The 16,513-nt window shown below is 44.6% G+C and overlaps 1 protein-coding gene across 2 annotated transcripts in view; it reads left to right on the top strand.

The window, feature by feature from the left end:
- The first annotated feature begins 2,285 nt into the window (after positions 1 to 2,285).
- The window catches only part of ALK (ALK receptor tyrosine kinase), a 319,318-nt gene continuing 305,090 nt past the window's right edge, over positions 2,286 to 16,513 (top strand). For both annotated transcript variants that reach the window (XM_069799961.1, XM_069799960.1), the window contains exon 1: positions 2,286 to 2,870. In XM_069799961.1, coding sequence (XP_069656062.1) covers positions 2,288 to 2,870 — 583 coding nt within the window. In that variant the 5' untranslated portion in view covers positions 2,286 to 2,287. The remainder of the gene's footprint in view (positions 2,871 to 16,513) is intronic.

Below are 16,513 nucleotides of genomic sequence, written 5' to 3'. Positions count from 1 at the left end.
GCACTTAAATTGTTCTGTTCCTAGTACCTGGGCTGAAAATTTGAACTGTGTCCTGGGTCTACCCAGTTACAGTCAATGGGAGACTTACCAAGCACCAAAATGAGCCCAGCATTAGGCTCGAACTGATTGAATCCCAGAGGAAAATATTGAGACCTGAAAACTGTAGAAGTCCCACAGCAGTGACTTCATTTGATGGAAATCTGATCTGTACAAGGAGGAAAAAAGCCCACAATAAACTGTTTATAGAGATTTTTAGAACATTTCCTGCACCTAGCATACCATTTTCTGCAATAATTGTCATTCTTCTCACTAGCATATGATGCACAGGCAGACTAAGATGATAGTCCAAAATAACATGGTGAAGAGGGCAGGTTTGAGGACGTAGTTCTCAATCCACAATTGCATACGTTAATATGACTATCCACTAGAGTAAAAGAAGAGGCTGAATGAAAAGACGGGTGGGCTGTGATTAATTCAGTCTATTTAACATTTTTTTCCAGTGAGGAATCTGAGCTCAAAGGAATAGAAGCATACAGACCAATCTGAAATTGCATTTTGTTGCATTTTGCATCTGTGTTGCATTTTGTTACGGAACACTTGTATGCATTTCAGTATGTTTCCAGTTGTCTTTCTCCTCTAACAAAAGGAAGACCAAGCCCCAAACTATTACTAAAAGTGAAGGATTAGGGTTCACATATTGGGCAAGTGAATCTAATGGACTGTGAAATAAGAAGAGCTGGGGGAAAATGAGGGTATGTCCAAAGCCCGTTAATGTCAGTTGGGGAAACGCCGCCATCTTGGACAGGCTTTGAATTAGCCCACCTCTATAAGGCTGAATAAGGCACAAAAGTGGCTTTTTTGGTATGAAGTATATTATCTAACTAATCCTTCGGCAATTGCCCTGAAGTTCCTTTCTCAACTCTTCTGTACAGAAAAGATCTTGGTTCCCTTTTCTAGCATCACGCCTGCAATTACACTCTTCGGCACTACAATTATGGAGGCATTACACTGTGGTTCTGCTCCACAATATCTGTATATTAACATTAATTTCATATAAGCAGAAGAATAACCGCATGACAGAATAATTGCACTCTAATGATTATATAGTTAAAGTACCTGGATTATAAAAATATACATGCATTAAGTATCAAACTAAAGAGATAATAATAAGTCATTAATTCATATAGGCAACCTCCAGAAATATGAATGAGTTATGATTAGCTATCCTAAGGCATAGAACTAATGTAATTACAGTAATTATATTGTATTTATTGAAGGTAAAAAAGGGGAAAATGTTGCATGAACCTTTCTTAAGGCTCTTGTTTTCCTTCTGAAATGGAGGAATTTTGTTCAGTTTTTTAGAATGACTTATGCTCTAAGATTTCACCCCCCCCCCCTTACTTGTCACCTTTTTTTTTCTTTCCCCCCTGTAGAGGAAAGACATCCAGGGTTGTTTGGGGGACGGCAGCCTTTAAGGAGGTCGGGAAGGAAGCCAGGAAGGAAAGGAATGGAAAGGAAGGGAAGGGAAGAAGGGAAGAAAGGGAAGGATGGGAAGGAAGGGAAAAGAGAGGAAAGGGAAGAAAGAGAGCAAAACGAGCAGCTCTGTCCCTCGTTGCCTGCACAGAGAGGCAGAGAAGAGAGAGAGGAGGCGGGGAACGGGACCCCAGAGCCCCTCACCACACGCGGGTGGCGGCCGGGCTCGGGGACCGGTGCCCGGCCCCGCCGGGCCATGTGGAGGTGCGGCTCCAGCCCGGCCCTTCCCAGAGCGCCGGGCCCCGCCGCTGCGGGCCGCGGACGGCCGCTCCCCCGGCCCCGTACCTGGGGACCGCGCACCCCCCCCCCCCCCCCCTCCCCGTACCGGGCGGCCGGGGGCCGCCGTTCCATTTTTTTTTCTCAATGAACGCGCCCCCCCCCGCCGCGCGCCCGGTCTCCGCCCGCCCCGCCCCCGGTATATTTGCATAATGACGGCTGCCGGGGACGGCATTGGCTGCTGGCGGGCGGGCTGGGGCGTGATGTCAGCGCTCGCTGGGTAATGCCTGCGTTGTGGCGGGTAGTTGGAGCCGGCAAAGCCCGCGCAGCGGCGGCTCCGGGCGGACCGGCCCGGCGGCGGCCCCGCGCTCCCCGGGCGGACCGGCCTCCGCAGCGTGCCCGGCCCGGCGTCGCGCTCCCCGGGCGGACCAGCCCGGCGGCAGCGCTCCCCGGCGCCGCTCCGTGGCCGCCGGCCCCGCGGGCGGCAGGACGGGGCGCGGCGCCCCTCGGGGCGGCTGCCGGCCGCCGCGGGCGGGTCATGGCGGGGGGCAGGCTGCCCGCCCGCCTGCTGGCCGCCGCCTGCCTCGCCCTGAGCTTGGCCCCGGGGGCGGCGGGGCCGCGGGAGAGCCCCGGCCTCTCGCGGCTGCAGAGGAGGAGCCTGGCGGTGGACTTCGTCGTGCCCTCGCTGTTTGGCACCTACGTGCGGGAGCTGGTGCTGGGGCCGCCGGGGCGCGCCGCGGCGCGGTGCCGCCTGCGGCTGGACTGCGCGCCTCTGCTTCGCGCCGCCCGCGGGGGGACGCCGCGGGCCGCGCCGCCCGCCCCCCCCGGTGGGCCCTCCGCGGCCGGGCGGCGGCTGCGGCGCGCCAAGCAGCTGGTGCTGGAGGTGGGCGAGGGCAGCCTGCGGGACGGCTGCGCCGGCGAGCCGCCGCCGGGCTCCGGCGGGGCGCAGCTGGAGTTCAACCTCACCGAGCTCTTCGCCTGGTGGCTCCGCGCCGGCGACGGCCGGCTGCGGGTGCGGCTGATGCCCGAGCGCCGAGGCGCCCTCCCGGGCAGCGAGCGCGGGCTGTCGGCGGCCATCCGCGCCGCCCGCCCCCGCCTCCTCTTCCACGTCTCCGCGGCAGGTGAGCCGTGCGTTGCATGCCGCTCCCCCCCCCCCCCCGCCTCCGCCGGGCAGCGCCCCTCGCCAGCTCCCGCCGACCCTCCGCTGCGTGCGTCCCCCGCCGAGCCACCCCCCCGGGACACGCGTCCGGCCCCTCCGCGCAGCCCCGGTGTGGCCGCCAGCCCGGCGGGTGCGGGAAGCGCAGTCCCCCCCCATCCCGAGCAGTCGCGGCTTCCCTTAGCGGCTTGTCCTCGAGGGCTGCGCTTTACCGGTGCGAAACGCATCGAGGGGCTTTTGTAGGGCCGGGAGAGCTATTTGGACAGCGCTGAGGGATTTTTAGGAAATGCCAAGAGTTCGTTTGTGCCAGACAGCTGCAAGCGAGACCCAAAGGTTAAAGTGTCACTGGTCCAAGGACAGCAGGATCAGCTTCTTTAAAACTTAAAAAATACCGTCCTAGAAAGGGAAGCTTCCTCAAAGTGCTGCAGGTGATTCCAAGGTTATGTGCAGGCAGACATCGGGGAACGGCACAAACATTTCCAAAGCTGGGGCTGACCAGCAAATTTGTATGTTGATGCTATGGTGTTGGTATCAATATTATTACTCTTCTTTAAACATATAAGGTAATGCCTTATAACAGACAAACCTGCAAGAAGTAGGTTTTCCTCTGAGTTTCATGTATCTGGAAATGAGTTAATTTCTGTCCCTTTTAAAATCACAGAGGATCCTTAGTGAGCTGCGCTGTATCAGCTACAGTAAGGCAAGAAGTTGTACATCTGAGGGGGCACATGTAGTGCTGGTGCTTCTGTGAAGAGAGAACCTGGCTTAAAATTTTGGTTCTGGACAGCAGTTACCTCCTATCAAGTCTCTGCTTTGGGCCAGTGATCAAGAGAGATTTCCATTCTGTGTGTGCGTTGTACCTTTAACACAAGCTCTGATTCAGGCTCTCCCACTAAAAGAATATAATACCTAGAGGACTGTGGGGCCATATAATTTGTCACAGTGAGTTAAGTTAGGTAGCTTTTATGAAGCTGTGTAGAAGTCAATGGTGTGTCCCTGAGTAGCCACCTACTTAATGGACCACAGAATATACTTAAGTAAATTCACAAGAGGTGAGACAAGTCGGTGCTGGGCTTTGAATACAAAGTTGGAGCAACTGATTTTTGATGCTCATCTGAAAAGCTGGGCCAGCAATCTGAATAACTACAAACTGAACGCGTCTCATTCCTTGCTGCCTGAAATGAAAATCAAAGCAGACTGTCAGAGCAGGCTGGGTGTGAGTCAGTCTTACACTTGGGGCTGAAGTGAGATACCTGGGCTAGCTGTTCCTATGTCAATTCTGGCAGGGATAACGCAGAGGTACTGTCTACCACAAGGTGGCTAGGTGAGGCCAACACACCCTACCTTCCAGCAGGTCTTGCCTTGCTACAGTGCAGTAAAAAAAGAATAATTACTAAAAATTAAAGACACCAAAACCCACCGTCTCTTTTTTTCTGTCTGGGGAATTTATTGTGAGTAGCAGTTATTTTGCTTTACAGATCTCTCTCTTTGGCAGTGAAGATACAGCCTTAGCTTTTAATGCCATCTTGACTCTGGTGCTTATAGCAATAGGGGAGCTGGGGGGCATGCATTTGTTGTCTTTGAGCATGGAGGTGTGTTTTTAACCTGGGTGAAGGGTATACATGTGAACTAACAGGTGCTCTGATCTTGTGAATACAACGCGGATGGAGCTTTAACCAAAGTTAGTAAAACCCACAGGCTCTGGACGTTGTCTGTTGTCTCACTGTTGAGAAGAAATACATGCTTTTCCAGATAGATAAGTAGTAGTCAGCTATGCCCCTGTAAAATCATGTTGGAAACAAGGCGCTGCTGTTTTTACTGCAACACAGTTGTGCAAAGTCAATCATAGAGGATGTAGGAAAAGGAGGAGCAGAGGGAGGGAATATGGACCTCATTTACCTATATCACACTAATAACTTCTAGCAGCTGTTCATAATCTCCTGCAAAAATCCTAGTCTCTTCTTGAATTCTACACCAAGGTTGCTAATGTGTAAGTTGTGTCACTATAAGATTGCATCTCTGCTTTTTCAGCAATGATGCCTTAGTGTAGTTACACTATTACATGCCTTTGCACTGGATTTGTAACATGGGTTTGTTTAAAAACATTAAAGATCCATTCTTTCTGGTTTGCAAAGGTGCTGCCTGTGTGAACACCATGTGTCACTGCCATGCTTAAATTTGTGCCGTGTAGCCGTGCCGACAGCAGGATGTGCTGACACAGTGATAACAGCATGAACAGCATCCACCAGCCCAAGTGTGCAGATTCCAGCAATTATTAACACCATTGCAGCTAATGTGTACGGGGCTTAACTAAAGCCCTTCCTAAGGCAGCTAAGCCTTTCCTTCATTGGTTAAGCTAATTGGAAATGGATTTCAAACAACACAATCCTCCCATCAACAATGTTAAAGCTGCTTCACTTATGTTGACGTACTTAGCTTTTTCTTTTTCTTTTTTTTTTTTCTCTCCTCTGCTGGAGATGCCCAGGATTGCCATACTTCCCAGGAAAAGATATAATTACCTTGCTAAATTATTTTTGCCAAGTTATCCTCCATGTGAATGGAGAATGAATTATATTTTAGGCTGAGAAAAAATTGCAAGGGGATGAATTCCCATTGACCTTAAGGGTGACAACAGAGTCCTGTAAATAGTGCTTTATTCTCTTTAACTGTTATACTCTCCGATACTGGCTCAAAGATATTTAACTGGAGAGAATCTTCTCCCTTTTTAACAGCATGTTTTCACAAAGCATAAAGCAATTTGTCTCAGTGTGTTACTGAACAATTAGAAAAGGATGTACTTATTGGACTGCTGTTTAACAGACAAACCATAAGTTCACAGGGATTTCTACAGCGCTCTCCTGCAAATACTCTTAATGCCAGATTTCTCTCATACACTCATCCTCATGGGAATAGAACATCCTGCAACAAAAAGCTTCCATTTAGAGAAGCTGTGGTCCTCAGCCCATCTACCATTTCTGTGTCAGCTTGGCCTTTTCAAAATTGGGTAAGAGAGAGTTTTCCTCTCTTGGAAATGCTTTTGGAATTAATATTGGTGGCTTCTTCCCCCAGTGCTTCTCTGGGCCAAAAAGAATCAAAATAATTTCAATCATCTCTTTGGAAAAATGTACAACAAAAAATGCAGATGAAGGGAGGCGAGAGCTCAGAGAGGATCGCAGTGCTGCAGATCTCCCATATTTTAGGCAAACCTCCCAGCTGCCAGGTTGCTGTTGACTTTGCTCTCATTGTCTTTGGTTTTGACTGGGAATTCCACCCTGCCTCCAAGGAAACCTTTCCCAAAAGAGTTTAATCAAACCCAGTACATTGCCATGGGAAACTGAAAGACTAGCGAACCTTTCTGTGAGAAGAGTCCCAGCCAGTTTTAGTTCTGGTCTTAGAGGATTTGCTGTATAGTATTGAAACACAGTGGGTCTCTGTAGCAGTGCACTCTCTGGACATGTTATTGAGCTTTCTTGGGAAAAAATCCTAAATTGTCTCTATATAGAGACTGTCAATTAAGGAACTGTCTGAGCATCAGCACTGATTGCCCCTTGCATGACTGATCCTCTGCTGCTGGGCTAAAATTCCTCCCAGCACTTGTAAGATCAGATAGGGTAGCATATGTTGTGCAGAGGTCTTGTGGGGGCCTTCTTGGCAAATCAGTCCCACAGATAACATGGCATGGGTAGGCATGGGATTGGGTTAGTCCAAGGTGAATGCTCTACACTCCCATGGGCTGCATAGTGATCCAGAGCCCTTGCACCCTAACTGTGCATTGGTGTGTGGATTTTTTTCATGTTAGCTTCACAGGTAACCAGTCCACTCACAGTAGAGAACCTGAGCTACAAATGTTGCTAAATAGGTTTCTTGTGAGTTTACTTAGGAAGTTTAATAAGCTGAAATAGCCATAAAATAACTTCCCATGAGATCTAATTGCTACTTATATACGCAGAGGTGGGAAGCATATGTTAAAAAGGGGCATACAGGGATGAAAATGAGTCATTTCTCCCTCTAAAGGTCAATGTACTTTCATTCATGAAATAGATTTAACATTCCAATTATATTTTTTAAATAGCAATGCATAACTTTTCATCCTCTGGCTAGGCGAAATATTGCTCCTGCGCTGTGGCCTTCATCTAAAATTTTATTAACTTGCCACATGTATTCTCCCTGCAACTGTATGCATTCACTACATACCAATGCTATTATAATGGTGAGGCAATTAAGCTTTACATCTTTAGGGTACTGCTACCATGCACCTGAACTCATTTGCAGGAGGAACCCTTTGCCTAAAGATTAGAAAGAACTTCAGACTAGATGAAAATGTGGTTTTGAAAGTGGACATTTTGTAAATGAAAATCAGAGCTCCAAGTTGAAATCTGACTGTAGTAAAGTCTGCAGAATTCTTTCCACATATTTTAGAAGTACCAGCATTTAATCAAGGTCTCTTAGTTATATTTTTCTTTTGTTATTTTTTGGTTTTGTTTTTCTGCTTTCAAAGAACAAAGTTTGGAGTTGTGCCATACTGAGCAGAAAACTGGTAAAAGTTACTTACTTTCCTGTTGCTCTCTGTTTTTCTCTCATCCTCAACTGTATGCCACATCTGAGATCTGATCCTGCTCTTCTGATAAATCAGTGGCAAAACTTGGTGAATAAGACTGAAGCACTGCAGTAGGGCTTCTGAAAGATTTTCATTGTAGTGCAAGTGGTTTTGCTCTTTTCTGCTGGGGTTTTGCGCTTTGCCTCGGCTATCAGGCCAGCTTTGTGAGTCCAAAGCTTAAGGACAGGCCTGAATTGCACTTGAGTTTACTCTAGACATGAACTACTGCAAACTGAGGTTTTCCTTTTCTGCCCTTGGGTTGTGATGGGTGCCAGTATGCTGCATGCCAATTACCAGTTGCTAAATCACAGCGAATCCTAGGTGTGCTTAGGAGCATCTTTCCCAGTCCCTCCTGCCCTAAGTATTAGGTCTGTAGCACCTCCCTCTAGACCTCCAGTCACTGGTGCTCTCCAGAAACGTGGATTTAGTGAGTCCACAGTGCCTCTTCATGAAATGTAAATGCCCCTTGAAGAGGAAACTGATTGCCTAGTGGTGGGTTTGCCTGGCTTCGTGGGCAGCATGATCCTTGGTTCTGCTGCTGGCCTGCCTGTTCATCATGTCCAAGTCACTTTCCTACTCCATCAGCACCAAGAAAACTCATAGCATATGACTCTCTTGACTGATGGTGCCTTGTTTGTTATTTCTATGCTGACCACAAAAATTTAGGGCTTTGTAAATTTGTTGCCAATTATTTGGCAGATAATGTTAGAAATGATGCTCAGTCTTTGAGTGGTTCACAGAAAACATGCCATGATCCCTATTCCACATGGTTTTGCTTGGACCAGAGTTACATGGTGTTGCTGATCTTCAATGGGAGTCAGGATAATGCACAATGTGTTTATGATTTCTAGGTCTGTTTTCTGCAAATTTTGCTTACTTTTAGGCTCATTGTTCTTATGAATGTTCTTATTCATAAGCGTGTTCAGTAAAATATCCATAAACAAACACCAAAAGGGGCACAAGTATCAGGTTTGTTTTTTTTTTTTATTTTATTTGAATGAACATCTATGGCACATTTTAAAAAGATGTTTTCTCTAAACTTGCTATGCTTTTATTTCCCCATCCTTAAAAATGGGGAATAAATACCTACAGCAAAGAAGTGCACTGGGAGACTTAAGTGCTTTATTATACAAATGCAGAGACATTCTTCAAAATCAAAGACAGTTTTGCAGTGTCTGATTGAATTGTATCCTGAAGTAATCCGGTCATTTGGTTCATTGCACATCTCACATGAACATTACATGATAGGAAATAAAATCTGTGTTTGTGACAATGTTTGTGAATTGTCCCCCAAGAAGTAGAAAAAGTGAGGGGAGATTGGCAGTATTTAGCACTTACTCACAAAATTCCCAAATAAATGAGCCTCATCATAGTAAAGAAGGTATCACCTTTTCAATATATCAGTGCTAACTCATTTTTGGTGATGGTGTTTTGGGAGTCCAAGTTGTGATTTTCTTCCTAAGCAGCAGCAAATTCTGCATTGTGCCTGGACATTTCCTGTCTTTGATTCTCATACCAAGGCATCTGCTTGGGTTACCCAGAACTAGAGTACTGAGACTAGGAAATCTGCTTTTTTGGCACAAGTGATTTACGTAACAGCAAACAGCAATTTAGGTTGCCTGCTTTCCGAATCTCTTTCTATCCACGGAGCCACAGCATCTGTTTCCTGAGAAGCCACTTTTGAGCTCAGTGGGGCTGCTGAGACCGCAGAGCTGAGCTGAGAAAGGTCCTTTATGAAATGTGCCACATTTGTCTTGCTTCTCTAATTCAGAAAAATTTGGTTGGAGAAAAATGTCATGGAAGCATAAATGCAGATTTGATAAGTCTGACCTTTCTTTTCTTGCGAACAATAAATGTCAGAAAGCTTAAAATGACAAGTTGGAATGGCTGGAGGTTATTTATGTGTTTAAATATTTAGGCAAGAAACACATTTTGAGACTAAAGTCTAATTTACATGAGTATTTTGATTTATGACTGAGGCGGCCGAGTAGCTTCATGGTTGTCACTATTCTGCTTAGCATGGCTACTCAGAAATTCCCTGTGACAGCATAGATAGGACTTCGATATCTCTACTTGCAGAAGCTATAAACCGTGTCAGTTGTAGTGAAGGAGAATCATCTTCACTTGTTAGTCATGTGGGATCTATGACATGGTTGAAGTGTTCTAGCTGTATCCAGCAGAAAGAGCTGGTGGCTGTCTGCAAACAGACTTCAGACGAGCTTCTAACAGCAGATCTTTTAAAGAAAATGGTAAACTATTGTACAAAGATGGAATCGAGCATGGAAAAATAGGTGCTGAATGTAAAGTGATCCTTGGGGTTTGAAAACAGCATATCAGTTAATATTTTGCATTTATTTTTCCTTTTGCCAGAGAACTTCAGTAGGTAGCTGCAAAGGTAGCTGTAAGAACTGAGTTCTACTTTGACTTCCAACTTAATTATCTTGCAGTATTGGGTCTGTTGTCAGTGACTATAGCACAAAGTAAGCAGGGAGGAGGAGAGAATCACAAGAGGAACTGGACTCAGAAGAGGCATTGTGTATACACAGCTCTTCCATTGACATGTCGTGTGACGCAAAATACTTCCCTTTGTGGCAGACACTTCCTTTGCAAAGCAGGGGTAGTTTTGACTGCTTGTGAACTCCATTGGTAGAAGGTGCTATTTTTTGTGGATTACTAGTGCTTTTACTTTCTAAGAACCTCAATAAAGACAATAAGGTGCAGTCTGAACTCTCAGATTTCTAAGGGAAAAGCTAAACCAGCCTACCATATTGATTTATTCCCATCTCTGCAGTGCTAATCATAGGACTGCTATTTCCTTCACTTCAGTGATAGCAAACTTATGAAACTTAAAAATGCCATCAGTTTTGTTTGGTACTATGAGACTGAGTTTCTGGTTTTTTGAAAAATGATGAGGCCTGCTTTGACTATTACAACACTATCTGTCTTGAAGCCAAATGGTCAAATTTAGATTTGCAATTTGACTACTTTGTGAGGCTTTGGCCAGGGTTACCTGTAGCCCCATGAAACATGAGGGAGAGTGGGATAGGCTGTGGTTCCTCTGCCTGTGGCCAGCTGCAGCTGGGCATCATCTCCATTTGCAGTAAGGAGCTGCAGGTGTTGGCTGCTGTTGGCTAGTGGGTGCTGCTGAGCAAACTGAGTGCTGGTTGTCCTGGGAATGGAAAACATCGTGGAAACAGTGGGAAAAGGTTTGTCCTTTATGGTTTCCTACTTAAGGTGTCAGAAATTTAACACAGAATGGGGGATTGGAGATTGTTTTAAACTTCAGTGGCCTGCCTGTTTCTTCCTGCATTACAGATGGCAAAGTGGAGATACTAGGCAGGAACCTTTCATCTAGATGGTTCTAGAAATGTGGGGCATCCACTTTATAACTTGTCTCTAGCAACTCTTAAGTTCAGTTTGCAAATTTCAAAAGTCTTTCTGTGGTAGTCCAACGTTTACATCAAGGCAGAAGAACTACCTTTCCTGCACAAACAAGGGTATATGCTGAATCCATTTCAGACTGGGGTTTCCCCTGTAGCAGTGCACTGCGAAGAAAGAGGTGCAGCCTCTTTCTGCTAGCTTCTCCCCATTTTCTTACTGACAAGCAACTCTCTCTGGACTCATATCTTACAAAACCTTGTGATGAAAGAAAACCCTGACTCTATCCCCAAGTTACAAGCTGGGCAAAGGGAGAGAAGATGGTTCTGCATGAGGTGAAGAGCAGAGAATGCTTGCTGGTGAGTGTAGGGGGAAAAAGCAGGGATACTGCAGTGGTGAGAGTGGGAGTACAGTGTGATACGGCCATGTGTGGATTCTTGTGCTATGTATTTCTTGATGTCTGTTAGGAAGAGGTAATGCTAGTCTAAGTACATACTGAATGATGTGCATCAGTAGGCATATAGGAAATGGCATTTCTCCATATGTCATACTCTTTCTAGGACTTTTATGTTATTGAAGATTTCTTTCCAGCTCAGTTTTGAAAGCTTGCATGGTACTTCTGCATGCAGTCACTGTCGCGCCTGTGACATGCAGCTGAGTACCTGTGACTTCACCTACTAGAAATCTGTGGCGATCCTTCAGAGCTCTGCAAGTTGCAGCAGACCTCTACAGCTTGTATGTTGGCATTCACCAGCTTTTTCTACTGGCCCATTAAGTAATGGGCTATCTCAGATGCATCAGAATGTCTGGGCTTTTTATAGCCTCTTTCATGTTAGATTCTCGAAGTACTGTAAGCCTTATCACCCTAGTGACAATGCTTAGCATTATTATATCTATTTTACAGAGAGATCATAGAAGCCAGGAATGGAAAAAGCATTATTTGATTATGTTAGACTGCAAGTGCTGAATACAGTTTTCTCATCTAGAATATACTAAATAGTGATTCTGCTTCAGCCAAAAGGCCAAGAAAGAACAAGAAATTAGAGTTGAGAGGCTCGGTAACTCACTGGAAATACTGCAGCAGTTATTGGCAAAACCACCTTCAAGTCTTCTCTGCTCCACACTGTGTTTGCGACACTTGTCTTTCAAATAAATCTGGTTTTGTCACATTCCACACTTAAAATATTGTTTGCTTTTTGCTTTGGGGAGCATCTGTGATCTGCTGAGCCTCTCTCTATCTTCAGACATTGTGCTGTGGCCTTTCCGTTTGTAGGGCAGCATATATCAGCATTAGAGAGCATGATGCAATGGTTATTTCTGAGGGACATTTCATTATTGATGCTAATTAAACTTGAAACTAATGAGAAAAGATTACTTTTCAGGGCTGGAGAGGAGGCTGGAATAGTTATTATAGGTTAATTATTCTTCTAAAAGACTTGGTTTAAGTAACAATTCATTTTGTCAACTTTTTTTCTTACATTGTACAAGAGCCTTGTTTGAAGAGGATTCGAAATATAATTGCTGTATTGACCTCATCTAGCTCTCAGTCAGTAATCTCCTTCCATCAGCAAAAGGTTAATAAAATCTTTAAGGAAAAGAATTCTGTGCCTTATGTATGTGTAGACGATTCAGAATAGGTCTCCCTGCAAGTATTTCCTATTACCCTTCTGCATGATTTCCTTGGCATACTTTTTAGATTTGAAAAATGCTGTATTCCATAAAGCTTCCAAATTTAATGGTTGCTTTGCAAAACAGGTGCACTACAGAAGCAGAGAGTGAATCTAGTCAGGGCTGGCTTGAGAGTTGGCACATAAGTCCCTTTGTTTTTAAAGGAGTAGAGCCTGTGGTCAACCTTAAAAATCTCTCCTCACTTTATAGGGCACTGGGGTGTCCATGTGATGATTAGTATTTGCTGAGTAACCAAGGCAAGGAGGAGATGAGGCTCATTTTACATAGGAGCCAAGGTCTCTTTCTCACTAGGAAGCACTGTGGCTTTTGGCAGGGAGGACACACACTGGTCCCCTTTGCTCCTTCGCAACTCTCATGTTTCTTCCTCTTGGCTCTTTGTAGAGATGAGTAATGGCTTTGGACTGTTGCAATACTGTACTGCAAAAAGGGAAAGGGAGAGCTGGATTAATGATATTGTGAGTGTGGAAAGCTGAATAAAATGTTTGTGGACAGGGAGGATATCAGTCTTTATTAGCTGTAAATGTTAGGGTGGCTTACGTGCTCCATTAACCAGTTGCCTGATGCCTTCTGTCAGGTACCTGCTTTGCAGATATGGAGCTCTTGTATTAACGTGAGGGCTGTGAAGGCAAAAGTCCATTTTTGAAGGTGATGCTGTGAGCAACAAGCGCTCAATGGATGGTGGGAGGTTGCAGCTTAGGAAAGCCCCTCAGTGCTGGGGTGATTTACCTACTAAGTGTGCATTACAGTCTGAGGTGCGACATGTCTTAAAAGGGCAGCATTCACCAGTCCTGAGTTCAAGAAAAGAGTTACATCCTCCATATGGGCAGTTGTGTCAAGTTCAAAGATAAAACATCCTCTGAGTAATCACTCTTGCCACAGGACTCTGCTTAGGCCAGCTCATAGGATTTTGGATAATATTTGAAGTGCCGAGTCCCTTTTGTGGTTAAGTTTTTAAATCACACAAAGACTGATCAAAAGCTCAATGTTTCCTTCTCTGCCTTGCCAGCCTACTGTCCTTTATCTCCTGAAACAAAGCAGCATTAACTTTTAAGATCTGATTCAATAACATTTTATGGATAATAATTATGACTGATATTAAGCCTTCAGCAACCAGTCTGTATGGAGACGTAAGGTATTGAGGTTTATTACCAGTGTAACCTATCTTTTTACATCGGTTGTAAAGCAGTATCAACTATACTGATAAGAGGAAAAAGAAATATCAATGAACTATTTGGCTCTGCTTCTCTGCAGGGTGTTCATATACTTGGCACTTAATATTGCTAGCACGGTGGGAGTTTGCTGGTGAAGAGTTTTTGTTTACAAATCTGTTTGCGCAACTGCAGAGTTGTGATGAATGAATGAGTGAATGAATGAGCTATAGCAATCCTGCGCTGGGAAAAGGAATCCATTAGTGGATAGACCCTGGAGACCAATTGATCATCCTTTCCCTTTTAATAAGAAGTGTGTGAATTCAAAGTTCTCGTAGATGCTATTTAGAGACAAGTGCCACAACTTCCTCTGAGGCTTATCCCAATAATGGAAGTTCTTCAATGTATAAAACTTCTTTAGACACCCCATACAGAGATTTTTTTTTTTTTCCCCCCAGAAGTTTCCCAGTTTCCCTGATCTTGTTGGGACATAGCTGTGTGTACACGTGTCATAACTGTTTATGGAAATGGTCCCTGAACCAAAGTGAAGACCAGGTTGAGCAGAAGAAAGCTCTGGTAGTTTCTAAGTCCTGAAGTGCTGTGCAGAGTGGTCTAATGTAAATTACAATATGAGAAAGGAAACTCACCTTAGTTTCCATACAGGGTTATCACGGAAAGTTCTATTGTGTTGGCACTGAAAAAGTCACCTGAAGGACCCAGGACTGGGTCCTTGCTCAGCTGAACCTTGTGTTGTTCATGCATCATTAACTGTAACTGTACTATATAGTTGCCTTTTTTGCCTTGCTCCTCCTCATAACTTTCTGTATAAGGAAATCTACCTCCCTGATAAGTTCAAATAAGATGCTGTCTGCTTGTGTCCTTTTTGCCTTTTTGATGGGAAAGCAGAAGGGAATTCTAAAGTGCTCTGGGAGCTACATGGAGGCCTTGCTTTGACATCTCTAAATATGTGAGTAATGGGGTGCTTAGAACTGATTTTACGTGTGATGGATGCTCAACAATAAGGAATCACAAATTGTGGGCAGCAGAGCTTGGAGAGGAGAGCTGCTCAACAAGATTAATGGGAAGGGAGACCTTTAGTATAATGAAAGACACAGTTCAGGCTTGAAAACAGGCAATGACACACTAGATCGAATCTTGAGGAGTTGGACAGTCAGGTTCCCTCTGCAGGCAGTAATGCTGTGCATTTGTAGAGCCCCTTCCTAGGTAGGAAACGCAGAACAGCTGTGAGACAAATGCACTGTAATTCTCACTTCACCCGCAAGTGAGTACACTGGTACACTAAGGGATTGGATTATCTGTCAAGCTGGTGATAAGGATGTTGAAGGAAACTTAGAAATTTCTTTTTGTTCTAAAAAGTGCAAGCCAATAAGAAAAACAGTATGAGACTGCAGTAGAATATAGCTGGGTCTGAGCACTGTAGGGTTTGTTTTGCAACCAAAGTACAGTTCTTTTAAGTATCTCGCTGAGCACTTGGTGTAAGGTTGAGGCTGAAGTCAGTGAGATCCTCCTTGGATCTCATCTAGCCAGATTTTCCTGTGGAGATGAAAACTCATGAGCTTAGACAAATCATGTGAGTGAAATGTAATTAAAAACAAAACAAAAGAAAAACCTAGTTTCCTTTCAATCAGATTGTTAATAAAACTTTAAAGGTGTATTTTATTGCTAGTAGAAATATCAAGTTTAAAAGACAACAAGTATCTGAGTATTTTTATTGGAAATAATAAAAAAACCCAAAAAGTGAAAGTGAAGCTCATCTTTCCCTTCCACTCTAAGTTGCAAGCTGTTATTAACTCTGAATATGATGATGAAGGGGGTATGAGCAGGGAGCAGAATTAGCAAAATGTTACTGGAGCTGGCTACAGGATCATTGTTATGACTGCAACTGTTACTCTGTCTCTGACAAAGATAATAGTGTGTGGAAATGAAGCCAGCAAACATGTAAAATATGTCTAACTGTAGAGGACAAGCCAGCAAATAATAACTGGACCAGTAATCAGATGTAGAAGGCCTTATCTGTAAGTACAGTGGCTTGAAAGATGGCAATGCTGGTAGATAAACATTAAGAGGACTATGAAGCTGAGAATAAATAGAGCAATATCCTCTAAACAGTAAAGAGCTGGAGCATAAGACCCTGGAAAGACATTCAGGACTTATTGCTTGAGAAAGATTCCTAAAGCTGTCAAACAGATGTGCAGCTGGTAAGTAGATGACTCGCTGGGACGTTGACTGAAATGGTAGAAGAAATAAATCAAAGGGGATTGCATTAATGTAACTGAAAGCAGTATATTACTTTGCTTTGAAGTATAGCATCCTGTGGAGAAAGCAATGACTGTCATCCCACAAGAATGATCAAACTCAGTGGAGACAAGTCCCAGATTTAGGCTGTAGCATAGGCAGGGGTTTCTCTTCTGTGCAGTCATAATTTCCAGGTTTTCTTGAAGGCCTTGGACTAGAGTTTGATGGGAGGCATAAGGGGCTGATCCTAAGCCTACTGAAGCCAATGGCACCTTTCCATTGTACATCTACTCCACTCTCCTGCTCTCAGGGATGGCCAGGCTGGGCAATAACCACCTTTGCTGCTCTTTGCTATCAGGCCATCTGCTGTGTGTGCACAGGGAGACACAGCACACCTCGTTTTTTGTGTCAGAAAATAAGAAATAGAAGTTCTTTTCAATCTGGCATTTTTTTTCAGCACTTAATCTAGATGATAGGCAAAAGAAGACATTGGTGCTAAGTTTAGTGACCAAAACAGTATTGTCTGTGCTGTCCTTATAC

This window comes from Haliaeetus albicilla, chromosome 13 (genome assembly GCF_947461875.1).
Source record: "Haliaeetus albicilla chromosome 13, bHalAlb1.1, whole genome shotgun sequence".
In the NCBI taxonomy this organism is placed as follows: Eukaryota; Metazoa; Chordata; class Aves; order Accipitriformes; family Accipitridae; genus Haliaeetus; species Haliaeetus albicilla.
The sequence above is the reverse complement of the archived record's forward strand: the minus strand, read 5'-3'. Positions and strand labels throughout refer to the sequence as shown.